This window comes from Sciurus vulgaris, assembly GCF_902686455.1.
Source record: "Sciurus vulgaris genome assembly, chromosome: 15".
NCBI classification, from domain to species: Eukaryota; Metazoa; Chordata; class Mammalia; order Rodentia; family Sciuridae; genus Sciurus; species Sciurus vulgaris.
In genome coordinates this window covers 24,787,540-24,806,486 of record NC_136476.1, presented here as the reverse complement: position 1 = coordinate 24,806,486, position 18,947 = coordinate 24,787,540, and the positions used below count along the sequence as shown (strand labels likewise).

Sequence of the window (18,947 nt, the reverse complement as noted above, 5' to 3'; positions counted from 1 at the left end):
ATATTTCTCACATGGAGACACATTGCTTTATGTTCTCCCATGACAGTGCTCAAGTTTTAGGATACCAGATTGAGTACTCCTCACCTTATTTGTAGTATAGAAAATGGCCCCAGTCTAGGACCAAAGATGACAGTATTTTGAATCTATTATGCAACTGGATTCCTGGAGTTAAAGACAATCACCCAATCCTGATTGTCAATCAGGATTCAACATGCCAATCACAGATCAGGGAAGTGAGGCCCAGCATAGGTGTGCTTACTTCCCAGGAAGCAAACCTTGTCTGCCTGTTCTCTTGTCTGTGGCACTGGAAAGTGCAGCAGGGTAGGGTCCCTGGGCTGCTTCCCAGCCTCAAGGGAGCCCAGGAACACTACTCTGTTGAAAAAGGTGCTGCTGAAAAGAGTGCCCCCAAGGCTTTCAAATCAATGTTAGCCAAATGGCCTGACAGAATATTAAATGTAGTAACTTCAGGAAGCCATGAAGCCCAAAATAGAATATTTGAAACACTCTAAAGAATGAACAATTGAGCTGAGTATGGTGGTGCACGTCTGCAGTCCCAGAGGCTCAGGGAGGCTGAGGCAGAAGGATTCCAAGTTCAAAGCCAGTCTCAGCAATTTAGGGAGGCTCTGAGCAAATTAGCAAGACTCTGCCTCAAAATAAAAATAAAGAGAGCTGGGGATGTTGCTCAGTGGTTAAGTGACCCTGGGTTTAATCCTTGATACCAAAAAACAAACAAACAAACAAACAAAAGCCCACAAAAAGCAAAAAATATTGAGTTTTATTTTCAGAGGTATTTTCTGACTTATACAGAGACATTTGAGAAACTAAGATGCATAATTTGTTACTCATTTTCACATTCCTTCATTCTCGTTAATCCCAAATTCTGCCGAGTCTAAGTATCATTTAAAGAGCATATTTTAGACCTGCTAACCTGATACTGTTATACTAGCTCATGTACACATTTGGAGAGTTCATGGGTCAATTAATGCCCTGAGCTTCATGACTCCAGCATGAAGACCAAATACCAGACAAATAACTTGTGTAAACCAATCACTCTTCCCTTCAATAAACATAATGGGAACCCACAGGGTTTCCATAGTGCTAATCATCAAATGTCCTGACTAGTAAGCATCACTGTTTCAACAGCATGGAAACTGAGGCACTGAGTTTGACTAAGATTAAATTTAAAATTAGACAAAGGACCAGGAAAAGTTTACTTTGACCACTGTAACTACTCATCTGAAATCTCTGCATGCTAAGTATTTTTACTATAAACCATTTATTTTGAAGGTTAAAGAAAAATTTTCTTAAGGAAAATGTAGTTAAAAAAAAAAAACAGTTAACATGGTACCATTTTGGCTAAAAAAATATTTTGGGATTTAGACCTTAATGGAAAAAAAAAAACAAAAAAAACCTCAATGTCTTTTCTCCACAATTTGTGTACTTAATGTATACTTAAATGCTTTCTGATCATTAGAACAACTTCAAATGCTATCAAGATTCTGGGAAGCCATGAAATATGTCAGTTATGGCTTGAGTTTGTACAAAGCCCTGACTGTAAGCTTTCAGTCTCCAGAGGAAGTGATAGATAAAAATAACCATTGACAATCTGTTTGTTTCTGTAACTGGAAATTTCCACACATATCTGCTTCTGACTTGCTTTGGAAAGTTAGGGGGAAATAATTCCCTTTGCTTTCAGTCTGGCAGCAAGAAGGAACCTCAGGATACTCACTAGGAGCCAGGATCCCATGGAGTAACTTTCTAAAGTGCAATAGTGTTTGTTCAGGGCCACAGGCTGCAGGGATGAGAACCCCAAGCAATGAAGGGCTGGGCTGTTGAGTTCCTCTAACCATGGCCAGGCACTGTCCAGTCTTTCTGTAGGCTCTTGATTAAAGTGCTGGGTGATCCAAAGATATTTGAAAAATGCAAACGGCACTTGCTTGTCATTACAGATTCTGGAAGACTCTTGAGCATGTAGTATCAGTTCACTTTAGCTCCTAAGACTACAGGTTCAGATCTGGGGAGAAAAGTACACAATTAGGAAAAAAAAAAAACCCCACATTTCTGATTAGAAAAATATATTACCTCTCAAAAATAGACTGCAGTGAGAAACTACTTTAGAAAACACACATCTGTCTGGAAACAGCATGGTTCAAAATCTTTCATCCCACTCTCTCTACCACTGCCCAAGTCCAAGTCTCTTTGTCTATCTATTGTAGGAGCCAGCCCCCTCCATTCTAAGGGCCACAGACACTTCGATAATACTGGAGCACACTGTATGGGGCTTGCTATTTCAAAATCTTTTACAGTTCCTTATTGTACCACATATTTTTAATAGTTCCCGCAGATCCATTCTCCACCCTGCTCTCCCTGTTCATGCCTCAGGAGGATGACTTTGTAGACTGTTGCTAATGACTTCGGCAGTCCCTTCCTTCTTCCCTATGCTTCTTTCCCTGAGCAGAAAGGAAAGGAAACTTGAAGTCACTTGATGTGGGGTGGGCAATTCTGAGGATTATGAGGCTTAATAGGGTGGGCTTTGGAATAAAAGGGTGACATGAAGGCTACATGATTTTCCAAATAAGTTCTGAGAAGCACAAGGTAGCTCAAAGCCCTTACTGGAAAATGTGGTAGGGTATTTATATTCTCTACTCCAATTCTATCACTTATTTAAATTAAATTTTTTAAAAATTTAATTGATTCATAATAACCAGGCATATTTATGGGGTACAGTGTGATATTTCAATACTGTATAGTGTATAATGATCAGATGAGGGTTATTAGTATACCCATTATCAATAGTATACCAAATATTTATCATTTGTTTGTTTTGGAAATATTGAACTCCTCTCCACCAGCTATTTCAAAACATATAATTGCTTGTCAACCATAGTTATCCAACTGTACTATAGAACAAATTATTTCTCCTGTCCAACCACACCCCTGTATCCATTATCTCTTGGTCTCCCTGTATACTTCTTAGTCTCTGATAACCGCTATTTTACTCTCTACTTTTATGAGATTAACTATTTTAGCTTCCACATATAAGTGAGAATATGTATTGTCTTTCTGTGCTTGGTTTATTTTATGTAATACAATGTCCTTCAGTTCTATCTATGTCACCACAAATGACAAGATTCATTCATTATGGCTGAATAATATTCCATTGTTTATTATAGCACATTTTCTTTATCCATTCACTCATCAAAGGGAAACTAGTGGATTTCATAACTTGGCTATTGTGAATAGTGCTACAATGAACATGGCAGTGCATGTATCTCTTCAATATGCTGATTTCCTTTCCTTTAGCTATATACCCAGTAGAGTAATTGCTGGTTACAGGGTAGTTCTATTTCTAGATTTTTAAGGAAACTGAATAGTATTTTCTGTAACTAATTGATATTCTAACAGGTTGCAAGGGTTTAATTTTCTCCACATCCTTGCCAGTACTTATCTTTTGTCTTTTTGATAATAGCTATTCATTCTCACTGGAGTGAGGTGACATGTCATTGTGTTTTGATTCGCATTTTTCTGGAGGTTAGGGATGTTGAGCATTTTTTCATGTTTATTTGCCCATTTTAAAATCAGATTCTTCCCACTGTTGTTTGAGTTCCTTATATATTCTCTACCACTATTTAAATGTGATTTATTTATACGAGTTCTAATTGTAATTTCCTTTGTAATGGAAATAGAAAACAATTGGGAATCACCGGAATAGGAAAAAGGAAAGGAAATACTGGTAGAATGCTGAGGTTGTGTTTAGTTCCAGGTGAAAGTTCTTAGGGACAAAACAGGATTCTCATGCAGACAAACCACACAAAACAACACAAAACAAAACAAAACAAAACAAAACAAAACAAAACAAAACAAAACAAAACAGAAACAGAATGGGCCCATTGCCAGAGGGTGTATAGAAAACTGGCTCCTTTTATTTGAATTTTAACCCAAATTATACCAGTGAGAACAGTTTTTTTGAGTATCTTATCTCTAATATTTGATTGTAAGAATATTGGAAGACTGATATTAAGCTTAATTCATTCTTATAATTTCCATAAAGACTACCTGGAACAGAGTCTCACAAATAGTAGACGTTTAGTACAGGTTTGTGAGTGGATGAATAATAAATGAAAGAATAGCACCACACTGAGAATTGCAAGATCTATTTTTTCCATCATTATGTCATTCACTTTTTATTTCTTAGTCCCAATATCACTCTAAAATAAGGAAGCCAGACTATACAGTCTGCAAGCTCTAACAAAGCGTCATTTGGTGATTAAATAATCTCTTTTTTAAAAGACCCATGATACATGTTTATAGCATCAGAATCGACTCCTAAAGTGTTATTGCTTGACAGCCTACTTGTCTGCATAAGAGCAAGAAGGCACAAGCCCAAGAGTAGCACAAGTAAGGTTAGATGCAAGATAGCTTCTACAAATGCAAAGATCAGTGTGCCACAGATGAGGACTCCGGGGGCCTGAGTGGCAGAACCTATTCTACTTGCTAAGTTTTGAGATAACATTATATAAATCATCTCATCTCTTGTGTCCTTGCAGTATATACATCTTTTTTAAAGTAGCTGTGCTAGAAATCTTTGAAAGGCAACTAAGATATGAGTATGTACCTTTAAAAGTAAGTATGTCATTGCCTTCTCTAGAGTTGACAGGGACCAAAGGAAGAGTCCTATATAATGCTTCAACTACTGAGAGACAGAGAGGTGAGTAGGAGATCTCTTTTTATTTAACAGGCAGCCCTGGGTATGTAAATAGAATATGTTGGGACATTTAAAATATATTCAAGTATGAAGAAAATTCATGAAACAAGGTAGAAAACCATTCAAGATGCCATAACCCAAAGATAATATTTCTTGACATGTTTATATTTCTCCTTCTCCTTTTCTTTCTTTTGGAGAAAGGGGTGAGGCTGAATATGTAAACTTTTTAATAGAATACAGATGATATAGTAGATTTAAAAAAATTAGTTGTAGATGGACACAATACCTTTATTTTGTTTATTTATTTATTTTTATGTGGTGCTGGGAATTAAATTCAGTGCCTTTTGCAAGCTAGGCAAGTGTTCTACCATTGAGCCACAACCGCAGTCTGATATAGTAGATTTTTACATATTACCTTTTTCTACTTTTTATTATATAGAAAAAATTTTCCTACATTATTATTCCTCAGGAGGGAAATTTTAAATGACAACATATAGTTTCTTGAGTATAGGTTCTAGTTCTCCCCTGTTGTATCACTCAGGATATACTAGAGTATGCTGCAGTAACATATAACTCCAAAATCTCAATATAATACACAAAGTTTTATTTTTGTTCATGCTCCATGTCAACTGAAGGTCAGCAAAGTTTTCTCCTAATTTTTACTTTCTAAGAGACTGAGGCTGATATAGCAATTACTATCTCAAATTTACCAAAGCAGGTAACATGACCACATAATTACAATTGCAGGGAAGTCAGTTCTATCATGTACACAGGCAAGAGATGCAGGAAATGGTGAAATAGCACAAACAACCTCCACATTCACCATAGAGGAGGATGGGAATGAATTATGTCTGGCAATCTCTAGTTTTATCTGAATCTTTTCCCTTTACTGTATAAAAATAAAAGCCTTGAAGGTCCATCTGGGGAGATTGAGGAGTATGGATTTCCATAACAATAAGAACATGAAACAACTTTCCCAGAATTACCTAGAAAGTTAGGAGTAGAACCACAGAGTGGAAAACACCCCTGAACAACTGATCCCTGCTGGGCACTTTCACAATAATCAGATCTGGCTTCAGTTACTGGCCAGTGAAATAAAACTAGCAAACCCTTCCTTTCTTAAGTGTGAAAGGAGAATATTCATCTAAATGAAAGTCTGTCAGAAGTATGTGCAATGGACATGCCCAGGCCAAGTCCCAAGAATCTATCTCTCAAGATGATGATGAGTCAGGATATAAGGGTATGAGATGACTCTCAGGCAGCCTGGAAGTGCACACTTTCTCACAATGGAGGGTTTAATGGTCAAATTGAGCTGAGTTGGCAAAGAATGGGTATGGGTGACTGAGAGCCCACTACTGGCAGGGCCTAAGCAATATTACAATATTAATTTTGGCAATTTCTGGAAATACATTGTACATTATTTTAACATTCTTTATAATTTTTCTTTTTGTTTATTTCATTTTTCCCTATTTTTATTGCTGCATTATACTTACATAGAATAGTAGGATTCCTTGTGAGATATTTGTGTATTCACATGGTATAACAATATAAATTTGGTCAATATTGTTCCTCAGTGTTTCCCTTTTCCCTCATTCTTTTTCATTTTTATATTCAGAAAAAAATATATATAGTAGTGAATCAAATTTGGTCAAAATCAGTCATCTTTCAAATTTTTACAGAATATAAGATGCACAGCCAAGGGATAATGGGAAAAATTATCGAACTTTGGATAGCTGTATTAACACTAATATATCACTGTATTACACTAGCCAAGTAAACATAAAATGTAGAAACATGGATGCAGCCATAAAATAATGCTGTAATCATGCTGAGAGTGGGTTAGACTGTGTGTGTTCAATGCAGAGGCATGAGATGGGAGAGAATCTTGTAGATCAAGCAAGGAAGGATAGTGTGGTGTGTAGGTGTGGGTTCTGAACTTGGATACCTGGGTCAATTTACTGGGCCTAGTATTTACCAGACCTTGGGCAAATTATTTAACCTCTCTGTATTTAGTTTTGACATCTATGAAATGGGGGTGGAGGAGTATATACCTGAGAAATTACCGAAAGGATTAAATGGGTTAGTATCTCTAAAGTATTTAGAACAGAAGGCTGGCATTGTAAACATAAAGTTAATTATTATGGTATCTTAAAGTAGACCCTACAAGGAGTTTGAATTTGGGTAAGCAAGAGGATCATAGAGGGCATTCCAGGCAGCAGTCAACATGAGCAAAAGCAAAGATGGGAATGAGTTTGGCAAGGAAAAGAGTAAGAATGGTGATGGTGGTTGTGGTGGGGACAGCTTGACTTGAGGAAAGTTTTGTCGAGGGAAATAGATGAAACTGGCTTAGTAAGATGTGTCTGTCAAAAGGTCTGAAAAATCTTGGGAAAGAATTTAGATCTGGTCCATCTAAATGGACAAGAGACTAACATGATAATGAAAACAGGGTTTGGTGGGATTGGATCTGGCAGTGGTGTGCTGACTCCCCTTTAAGGGACTGTCCCCAGACTCACTATAAAAAATTAAAATCCTCATTGTGTGTTGTTAAAGAAAATAAGATATTAGATAAGTCAAACTATTTCATGATGTCCATTTTATTGAGAAATCATTTTCAAAATTTTGGTTGGATTTCATCAAGTCCTTTTGATTATGAGTTTTCCTCCCCTCTAGATTTACTCAGATATTCATTTTTCAAAATACATAATAGACTCTGGAATCACAGAGGTCTTTTTATTGTTGAGAGGCTGAGAGACAGTGAGAAAAAAAAATCCTACTGAACTAAATAAAACCCCCAAACAGTCTGCATGCAAATCTGGAGTGGGAGGTTCATGCATGAACAGGTATTAGACAGTTGCCTGTTAGACAACTCCAGTGACCAGATAATAGATGGTTACTTCTCTTTTTAAAGGCTTGGGTAGGTCTGACAAGGCAACTTTCTCTAACCAACTGCAGGACCTAGATTGCTTCCCCTCCATCTCTTGCTTAATTTTAGCATCATGGAGCCCAGTTCTCTGGCCAAATGCTAGTCTAGATGTCATTGTGAAAGCCTGTAGCTGTGACTAACATTTATCATTAGCCAGTTTTTATTTTCAAACTCTTTTTAAGTAAGGCAGATTACATTCCACAACTCAGGTGGCTTCATTTAATCAGTTGAAGGCCTTGAGAGCAAAATCAGGTTTCCCACAGAAGATTCTGTAACATGAAGATTTTGCCTGAGTTTCCAGTCTGCTGGCCCAGCCTACAGACTTCAGACTTGCCAGCCTCCACAATCTGTGAACCAGTTTTTAAAAATGAATCAGTTAGTCTGTCTTTCTCCCTCTGTCCCTCTCTTTCCACTTGCCTCCCCCCACTATTGGCTCCATTTCTATGACGTGTCCTTGACTCCTGAAAACAGGCACCACTTTCCCTGATACTCAAACACTAGGGCACACACTTAACCTCTTCTCAAAAGGAGTATCTTCGTGTTCTGCTCCTTTTCTTTGCCAGGAAATAACAGCCAAAATGCTAAATTAGTACTTGCTAAACAGTTAATAACTGGTGAATGATCTGGCAAGAACTTAAAATGTATCTACTAAATCTAATACATAGGTATATTTCTTGACAAAAACCATAAAACATTACTCTGAATAAAAACAAGCCATTTTTTCTATCATTGCTGATCATTAATCAATAGCTGTATGTAGATCTAAACAGGATTTCAAAGACTTAGGCTAATCAGAAAAATAACTGAATGCAACTGAAACATACAGTATACAAACAGTACGTATCAACATTAGATAAGTGTTAAAATATGTATGCACATGACAAGAAAGAAAACTCTGATCAATAAGTACAAGTCATTTTAGAAGAAAAGAGTACCTACTCATTGCTAGACCCTGTGACTTCTCTCTGTCCCATACCTAAGACAACATCATTCATTCATCACCATACTCCTCACCTAGAAGATGCTCCTAGCATCCTTGGCCTGAGATAAAGCCTGTTTACCTTTCTGGATTTGGTCCCAATTTCTCAATTTACAGGTAATAAAACTGAAACTTAGAGAGGCAATGGATTTTTACCTATAGTTCTGTAGCCAGTTCACAGAAAAAAATTCAAATTTAAATCTCCTGAATTTGAGTCATGAGCACTTTTTATCCTGTGGTACTGGGGATTAAACCCAGGAGCACTCCATCATTGAACTACACCCCCCAGTCCCTTTTTTATTTTGTTTTGAGGCAGGGTCTCACTAAATTACCCAGGTTGCCCTTAAACTTATAATTCTCTCACTTTAAACCACCCAGGCAGCTGGGATTACAGGTCCACCATAGTTGAGCACTTTTTAAAATAAAAGTGAATATTTAGGCATAAAGCAAAGTATGGAGAATAATAATACGGTAGACACCTGCACACCCACCTGCACATGCAGTTTAAGAGGTTGAATTTGGGAGCATTATGTTAATCAAAAACTAGCCAGATTCATAGTCAAGAGCCATATCTTTTCTCTCAATGTGGAAGTTAGAAGAAAAAGAGGGGGAAAAAGGTGTGGGGGGTGGATCTCATGAAAATAGAAGGCAGACAGGTAGAGTAGAGAAACAGGGAGAAGGCAATGGGGAGGGAAAGGGAAATACTAGGGAACGAAATTGACCAAATTATGTTATGGGCATCTACGACTATGTCACAATGAATCTCACTAGTATGTATAATTATAATGCATCAATAAATTTTTTTTAAAATGAGGCTGAATTTGGTGTTCATTATTGCTGTGCTGGTTTTGTACTTTTAATTCATATGAATATTTCCCATAAAAACTACTGAAGAATTATCTGTGTTTTAAAAATCTCTCTATAATACGTATTTCTGTGATCTTTCTGCTCAAAATTACATTGTTTAGACATATTTATCTAAAAAAACCTAGTTTTTTCTTTCATTTCAATTATAGTTAAGTTATCCTATTCATCTACTCTATTGATACATATGTGATTATTTCCAATTTGCTGCAGTTATAAGCAATGGCACCCAGAATCTTTCTATATTCATCTAGTTGGGTGCACATGTGAACGTTTTCTGTGATGTATATCTCAATAGTTCTGACCTGCTAATCTTATATCACATCTTTTCAGATAAATGCCAGAGAGTGGGGAGGGAGAGAGAAGAACATCACTGTCTCATGTCCCTCATTTCCCCTGTACCCACTGGCTAGAAGGGAGAGTGTGTGACTATATATAATTGGGAAAAAAGGAAATATTCTCATTTTTAAAATTTGACTTTTAGTCAAGATAGTTATTTTGAATTTCAGTTGCCATTAAAAGAAGGTCTGAGATTTTCCTGTTTATAAGGAAAAGTACTTGTTAAGTATGCTTGGTACCCTGCTAACCCAATAAAGCTGCTCTCTAATAGTCCCGTATTCAGACTATGTGGCAGTCTATGGTTTAAGACAGTTAGGACATTTAACACACCTTTGTGTGTTCTCTGATTCCTCAAAGAGAGAAATTTCTTTCCTAGTTGCTCAGATTCTAAGCCCCTTTTCTGGTAGCATTTTCTCTTTAGGACAGAGGTTGCAAACTGATCACCCACAAGCCATATTAACCTGTGGGCACATTTAGTTTGGTTTGTTTGGTTTAAAATATTTTCAGCCAGCATTAACAAATAGCAGATTTTATGTAAACATCTGGATTTTCATCTTGGCAGTGTCAGGCTAGTGCTGAATTGACAGGCCATATGTTCTGCAGATTGCAGGAGTTCCCAGTACTCCCTGTCTGGTTGTACTAGATCCTTTGCATTCATTTCATCACCTGCCCAACCCCAGTGGGCATCTGAGCTGACCACTTCTGCTCTCAGGACTTTCAACACTTCTTCCCTATACTGAGCCGCTGAAGAAATTGCTTATATAAAGACTCTGAGCCCACGAAACACAAACACTGTTGCCTTTCCTGGAAACTCATATTTAGGCCAGGAAGACTTTTAGAGGCATCCACTATTTTTATTTCTTAATAAATGGATATTTGATCAGGACTGCAAGTGCTAATTGGAAACTTTTATGAGTCAGGAGCTCATTGCCAATTCAGAGCAGCTCAGGGTAATTGGACCTCAGAACAGTCCTTCCCGAGCTGCATTTGTTCTTTGGTTCTGTGCCCAGGGTATGAGTATGCAGTGAGGATGCGATTTCAAGAATGGCTTTCAGACCAGTAGTGGGAGAAGGGAAAGGTGCAGAGGCCCCTTTCCATTACATTTTGTGCGTATGACTGCCATCTCTTATGTAAGAGCTGGACACAGACCCTGGAATTTGAAGGGTTGTTTTCACAGTTGGTACTTCTGGAACGGGTGCTACATTCAGCAGAATAATAAAATGAGTACTTTTGAATATTCTGAATTACTGATAGAAAGTTATTTAAAGTTTCTCTGATTTTCCTGTGTCATTTTGGCAAACTCATGAATCCATGCATCATGCCATATGATTCCTAGACCATAAAAGGAAAGTAGGCTTTTGCCAAAAAAGTTCAAAGTATCCATTTTCCTACATGACCCAGGCCTCCTGACCCCAGAGCACCTCTTCTACATGGTCTACATTTTCCATCTAACCAGCCTGAATGACTTCAGCAGCCCCCCTTGTGATCTACACATTCATTCTTCTTCTTCCACAAATTCCAGCTCCAAGCCTATTAGCCTCACAAAGAGACTTCTATTCACCCAGTATTGCTCTTGAATCCTAGCCCTCAACAATATACTTCTTAATCATTGTTGCAAACATAAGTTGTTGATTGTATCCGGGTTGAGTATCTTCTCTTTGCTGGCAAATTTTAACCATGTTTCTAACTTTGTGAGCCCAGACCTCTTGTACAGTATGGCCTAGGAGAGCTCAGGAATGAAGACTGAGCAAAACATGGCATAATTGCTTTGGGGCTGAAGAGCAGACACCATCTTTGTTCTCCAAGAAAGATATGGAGCAATGCAGGATAGCAAGACCAAGCCTTAGTTAAAATGCAACAGAACAGGGTGATTCTATATAAGCTGAAACTATTCAGTTGCCTTTCACGAATTAATAGAAGAGTGGTTGCAGGTGCCCCTCTGTATCCATGGGTGTCTATATCTGTGAGTTCAAAGAACTAAGGATTGAAAATATTTTTTTAAAAAAATTGTGTCTGTACTGAACATGTAGACTTTCTTGTCATTATTCACCAAACAATATAGTATAACTATTTATATAGCATCTACATTGCATTAGGTATTATAACTAATCTAGAGATGATTTGAAGTATATGGGGGATGTACACAGGTTTACCTGAAAATATTATGTCCTTTTTTGAGAAAGACTTAAACATCTGCTTATTTTGGTATCTATGGGGCGGGGGTTCCTGGGAATCAATTCCCTATGGATACTGAGGGATGGTTATATCTTTTAATTCAAGCTAAGAGAGAAAAGGGGGTGAAAAAGAAAAGCAAACTCATGCTTACTCACATCTTCGTTCACTTCCCTCTTTACTGTGCTGACAGATCTTTTTGTTGTGCCTGAAATAATAAAAATCCCAGAAATAGAATAAGTGTTGGGGTAAACACCAGTCAGTACTTAGGAAGGTTTGTTGTTCCTAGTGATGAGATAAGAAGGACTTCAAAGAACGTGATAAGGAAAGTAAGGAGAAGGGAAATTGGCCACTTCCTTGTCTCCAATCTTTAGGTGGGGATCAAAGCAGAGCAAGCCTGGTTATAAAGTAAAGGAATTTCCTCATAAAACCTCTGGAAAAATCCATCTGTGCAGTGGGCATGCAACCTACCCTACGTGATCCACTTGCTCTTAGGTGCAATGTGGCCCCCCATTTTGTCCCAGCCTGCCACTTGCTGCTAAGGAACACCATGTGATTAATAAAATGTCTAAACCTTCTCCATTGAGTCCTTCAAATTCTTTCTTTGAGATCAGTAAACAGTGCATTGGGCTTTTGCAGCCCTGGTATTGAACAATGAGAAAATTATTCTGTTTATAGATTAAACTATGGCAGAACAAAAAGTAAATTCAAATATAGAGCTTTGAATGTCCACTGTGGTTTGGGACTTCAGGCTGGGTAATACATAATGTAAAATCTGGCCTCTAGGCCAGGACTGAACAACAACAAAAAGTCCTTCAGTTACTATTCCTTTGTTTGCCCTTGGATCCCCCAGTCACTTAGATGCTGAGGGGCTTCTAATTTGGTATGTAATCCAAGAAATGTCTGGTTCTAGAATATTCTTTCCCTTTTCCATTCTAGTCTCAACTGCCACTTACTTCCTGCCTTCCTTCCCTGGTACAGAGCCGAATGTATGATTGCTTAATTTTCACTAAGATTTAAATGACTGATGATTTAAAGTGACTAATGTAGCAAAAGCAAAAGTTTGTTGTTCACCACTAAATCCCCTGCTTTCATTTCTTTCCCCATTACACGTCCCTTCCACTGATTCTCTTCTAGGACTTGATGCTCAACTTGATGCCATTGCCTGGGTTCCTGAATTCCATTGCTATTTCTGTAAAAGCACCAGGTTTTTAGTAATTCCATCATAAACATCCTGATCTCACCCAGAATTTGAGGGATTCTACCCAGCATTGTAGTCTCCCCTAACATTTGCATTTTAGAGGAACCCAGTGGTTACCCCAGAAGAACAAATCTTGAATGTTGGCATTTTCAATTGAGGCCTCTCTAATGCCAGAGGTGAATGCCACTTTTCTCTGTGGTTCCATGGCAACCATAAACCAGCATCTGTGGCTGTTGGTATAGATCCCTCTAAAGCTCTGTCTCAGTCTTCTAGGGTGGTGCCATTTATAGTCTGGTCTATGGGCTAGTGTCAGTAGGCAAACTGTTTGTTACCAGTCTATGATAAGCATAGAAATTGAGTGTAAACATTTAGAAACTTTTGTAATAATTCTTTGTTATTTTTTCTGATTGTGTTTTTTGAAATTTGATATTTATTGTATCTAAAGAAAAATAGGGTTTATTGTTTTATGTTTTTGTTTCTTCCATTACATTTTTTAGTAATTAATTTATAGTGCTTATTATAAAACATCAACTTAATAGAAATCAAAACAAACAAAATAATCCTTCAACAGAGTTTGAGAAATACTTCTCAAGATCTGGATACTTGTTCTAGAGATCTAGATTCTATAGCTGGTGACTCCTTCTGGATTCTAACTTGACTTGTCATTGGTTCAGCAAATCAATGATAAAGTTACTCAATTCTTTTGTATTGAGAACTTGCTTTTGCCTTCAATTTCCCAAAGATTATACTATTCGGACTGAACCAATTTTTATTTTTTTCAACAAAAAAAACTTACAGGTTTTAGAGTCAGATCTCTGTACCCATGTTCACATACAAGCTAGATGACTTTTGGAAGTCAGATAATTTTCTGAGCCTCAGTTCCTTCATCTGTAAAATAAAGACACTACTTCCAACTCAAGCAATTTTGGTGGGATTAAGAAAAAGTTTGTAAAGCATCTAACACAGTGCCACCTAATAACTTTCTGCTGTGATTTAATGTTGCATATCTGCTGTGTTAAATCTGGTAGCCACTGGCTGCAAGTGACTCTTGAGCACTAACAATGTGTGAGCAATTAAAATGTAATTAATGAATTGAATTTTTATTTAATTTAAATTTAAATAGTCATTATATTGAACAGGGCAGTTGTGGCAAATTCATCTGCATTTAGTAGGTTCAATGTTTACAATTTTATTGAAATCTCAGATAAGTCAGATAATGCTTTAAACACGGGGCACATATTGGTGAATGACAGGACACAGTCCCTGTCTTCATGAAACTTAAAAATGAGCTGAAAGCAGAACTTGACACTACTTTAGCAACAGAAATTGCTAGCTTCTTCTCTGGAACTAAACAGATCACGCTGGGGCCCTTATTGGTTATCTTAGGAGGAAATGGTAAATAGGATCTTTTATGGACCAACAACTGCTGCCCTCCCAATATGCCTTTGTGTGCAGAGTTGGTAGTGAGGCATAGGTAGCTAAATCTATTTAGGAGCCAAGGAGCTTTCTAGAAAGAAAGGAACTGAGACTACTACCTATTTACTTGAGTCTCTAATGGACTAATAAGTTTAGGATAATAATGGCCCTAAGAGAAACTCAAGAGAAGCAAGTGAGGACAAGGGTCTCATTTTCAACATGAGGGTCCAGTGTGGAAGAGACTGGCTGTGTACAGCTGTGGCTAAGACAGGAAGCCTCCCCTATCTCTTCAGTCCATGAGGGTCTAGCTTTGGGACCAATGGCAAAGCATGTGAGGGGGAACCATAGGAATTGTATTCTGGTATCATCGTGGTCTGCATGGGAATCTGGACCTGCAAGGATACCTTTTTGCAGTGGATGGAGACACCTGAAGAGAACAAAAATAGAGACAGGAAGAAAGACAGAAACCGCACAAAACCAGGACTCTCTGGTGGACTGACCTAGCTCTCCAGTAGGCCTTCTGCCTCTTTGGAAAGAGCACTGACCCTGTAAGCTAAGAAGGCCCCCTGACCGTTTGTGGGAGGTGGAGAATGTATACTGTGTGTACGGAGTGAGACAAGGATCTTCTTATTAAGATGAGCAGGTGGGTGCTTGAGGAATTAAGTAGAAAATTAAAAAGAATGCAATGCACTTGTAGCCAAAGCTATTAAAGCAGGTTCTAGACATTTACTTGTGTGCTGAGTGTTCTGAAAGAAGTGAGTGCTGTGGAAGCATATCACAAGAGGATTTATTTAATAGATGTGGCAAGGGGGGTAGAACTGGGAGGCTGATGAAGTGACAGCTGAAATTTAAAGGATAATTCTAACTCAGGTAGACAAGAAGAGGGCATTTTAAGAACAGAGGATAGCATAAGAGAAAGTGCAGAATTGGGAGTGGGGTGCCTCTGAGGACTAGAAACTCCTGTATGTGGAGATCTTGGGCAAGAAGGGTGGGTGACAGTGTCACAGTCAAAGCTGGAGATGTGAGTCAGATGCCTAAGGCTCATTGGGACTTCATCCAGTGAGCAATGAGAAGTCACTGAAGAGGTCGAGGAAAGGAGAAATGGGTAGAATTTTTAATTTAAAGCCTATTCTAGATGAAAGGAAGAACGGATCATTAAGGAGGTGTCAGAATTAGATGCATGGAGACCAGTTAGGAGAATTCTGCTGTGGTCCGGGTTGAACACAGATGTGGTGGTGAAGTTGTGTTAAAAAGGCTTAAAATGTGTTCATTCCCTTGCTGCTTCCCATTTACACATAGAGAGACCATCTCAAGCTAGTCGTGGTGGAGTGCACCTGTAAACCTAATGATCTGGGAGACTGAGGAAGTGGATTGCCAATTGCAGGTCAGCCTGGGCAACTTAGCATGACTCTGTCTCAAAAAAAAAAAAAAAAAAAAAAAAAAAAAAAAAAAAAAAAAAATTAAAAAAGTAAAAATAAATAAGTGACTTGGAAATGTGGAATGAATTTGACAAAATTAGACTATGTGTATGTATATTTATGCCACAGTGAATTACAACTTTATGTAGATAAAGCACCAAGTTGAAAATAAATAAGTTAAAAAATAAAAGGAAGACCAGTAGAGTAGAGGAAAGGGAATAGGAGAAATGGGGAGAGGAGGGAAAGAGAAAATATTGGGGACTTAAATGAGCAAATTAATTTCCATGCATATGATCACATCAGAGTGAACCCAGTTATTTTTTATAACTACAATGCACTAAAAAAGGCATTTTTTAAAAAAAGGGCTAGGGTTATAGCCCAGCAACAGAGCACGACTGGGTTCAATCTCCAGTATCAAAAAAAAAAGAAAAGAAAAGACCATCTCAAAGTTGACTGATTTGTAAAAGGTTGGAGGGCCAATAAAAGGTAGCACCAGATCCACCTAGCCTTCTGACTCTGGTTTGAAGCTCTGTCCACGGTACCTGCAGTTCTTTCCTCTATTCCTTGGCACTTGAGGTTGTGTGCGTGGCAGACATGTTTCTACACGTGTCCACGTATCTTCCATACAAGAAAGCAGATCTGATATAAAGTGAGGTTATTATATGTACAACCATGATTTCCCTTTGGTTCATTAAAAACAAAAAAGGAACTGTTAACAAATTTAGTAGTAACAAGGCTTTCTCAGCCACAGTTGGGACTTGAGCCTTATACTCCAGTAACTCTGAGTTACTAATATCCCCAAGACAGAGGTGAAGAGGGGAGTGGTATTTTTTCTTCTCTGAGTGTAATTCCATTCCATTCTGCCAAAGACAGCTAGAACAGAAGTGACCAAAGGGTCCTCAGGCTCCAGGCCTGGAACATTCTTTACAAGAGGCATGTGTGTGGGAGCCATAAAACAATAGACAAAAGGTAAGACTTTAGTGAGTTGCATCTGCCACAGCCCTCTGAGACCATAGATTTGTAAAATGATTCTATTTTAAAAGTCAAACATACAATGATCAAACCCCATAATTCTTCCTCTTTTGCCATGAAGAGCCCTTCTCTTCCACTTTAATTGTCTGCCTTCTCCCTCTCTCCTTCCTCCCTTGCTCCTTCTTTCTCTCCCCCTCTCTTCTTTCTTTCTTCTTTCTCTCTCTTATTCCTTTCTTCCTTCTCTCTCTTTTGATAACAGTTTCTTGAATTCTATAGTTAGAGGGTTTTTGTGGTCACACTCAAGATAATATGCATAGAGCAATGGACTAATAGAGCATGACATATGATAATATAGATGATAATCTTTTATATTCTTCATGACAGATGAGAATATAGAAGTAAATGTGAACTGTTACTGAAAACCTGCCCAACTGCCTGCACTCATGCTGCCTCAAACTCCTATTGAATCATTCTCATAAGTCATTTCCTTTTCTATAGGCAAGGCCAATGTAGGTCTTGGGGGAAGTTCACTAGGTGCTGATGAAGGGACAGCCAGACAGACCTGCATACATCCTGGGGTTTTTGCAGACAGGATCCTCCAAGGAAAGCAAGGACAGACACACTAAGGACAGAAGCAGGAGTAACCAAATGTTCCATTCAGGGCTCAAAGGCTACAAGCTTGCCCTTCCCAGCCAATACACCAGAACAGGAGTGAGCTGGTGAGAACACACTGCGCTAAGGAGGCACACTAAGGGAGCTGCTGAGACGTCCCAGACCCCAGATGACCTCACAATGGGTTCTCCTTTCCTTACCCAAACAGGGGATCTGATTCCTGGGAAACAGGGAACAGTTTTAACCTGGCTCAAGCCCAGGATGAGTAAAAGAGGCATAAAACCGAATGATTACTGTAAATAAAACTTACCTTTTCTAGAATACAGCTTTTGGCAGAGTGGTTTTCTCATGACTATCAATGTGACTATGAAAATTAAAGTAACGATGCAGGAAGGGATGGAAATGTACAGCAGTGAAGTAGAAGGGATGTTGGGTTCCATCTGACCTGGGTGAAGGAAAGAACCAGAATCCTATTACATGGCAGTTCAGAGGTAGACACCAAATTGGCCATAAGAGCAGGTTTTAACCAACATGGCCACTGTGTTGAGCCTTTACTCAGTTACTGTTAAATGTTCTGCACATCTTAGCTAATGTATCTTCATGACAACCCTATGAGATAGGCTTAACTACAATTTTACTAGTAAAGAAAGGCTGGGAACTTTCCCAAAGTTAGACCCCAAATGACAGTGAGATACAACCTGAACTGTCTGCTTTCAGATTCAATGATTTTTGCCACTCTGATATACCTATTGTCTACCTATCAATCAACCAACCACCAACTTTCTTTTTATTTCGTTCTTCCTCTCTTCCTTCTCTTTCTCCCTCTCCTTTCTCATCATCGCCCTCCCTCCCTCTTTCTGGTGGGAAAGTCCGTCAGTCCAAAAATATCTCCACCTCCCCCACTGAAAAGCATTCAAGTGCTTACAATCTCTACCATTGCTCAATTTCAAGGATTAGCAAGATCCTTTTGTAAAAGTAGAACATCCCAGGCAGTGGTAATTTACTAAATCTGATCATTCCTACCTTAGCATGAATGACTACAACTGACCCTTGTCTTGGCTAATCAAGATCCTGGCACCGAGGAAGATATCAGCTTAGCGAGGAGGTAGATGAGAATAGCAGTGTTGGAGGCTGTGGAAAGCCTTGTAAAGGAGAGCTTTGGGTAGCTACAGGTTAGAACAAGGGCTTTAGGTGGACAAAGGACAGGACTGCAGGGGTGTTCACAGTAGGGAGATGAAAGGCTACCAAGTTAGGTTGAGTCATTTTCAAAAGCCTGAATTTTGCCTCATGAAGCTACTTACACAGAATAAACATAACAGGTTCATCCAGAAAAAAAAAAAACTGGA

General features: G+C 38.4%; 1 protein-coding gene across 6 annotated transcripts in view; it reads right to left on the bottom strand.

Moving 5' to 3' along the window:
* Positions 1–754: 754 nt before the first annotated feature.
* The window catches only part of PDCD1LG2 (programmed cell death 1 ligand 2), a 79,002-nt gene continuing 60,809 nt past the window's right edge, over positions 755–18,947 (bottom strand). For 4 of the 6 annotated variants that reach the window (XM_079113093.1, XM_079113096.1, XM_079113092.1 and 1 more), the window contains 3 exons: positions 17,912–18,046; positions 12,137–12,190; positions 755–2,014 (listed from right to left, as the gene is read on the bottom strand). In XM_079113093.1, coding sequence (XP_078969219.1) covers positions 2,001–2,014; positions 12,137–12,190; positions 17,912–18,046 — 203 coding nt within the window. In that variant the 3' untranslated portion in view covers positions 755–2,000. The remainder of the gene's footprint in view (positions 2,015–12,136; positions 12,191–17,911; positions 18,047–18,947) is intronic. The other 2 variants (XM_079113094.1, XM_079113095.1) reach the window with 2 other exon arrangements.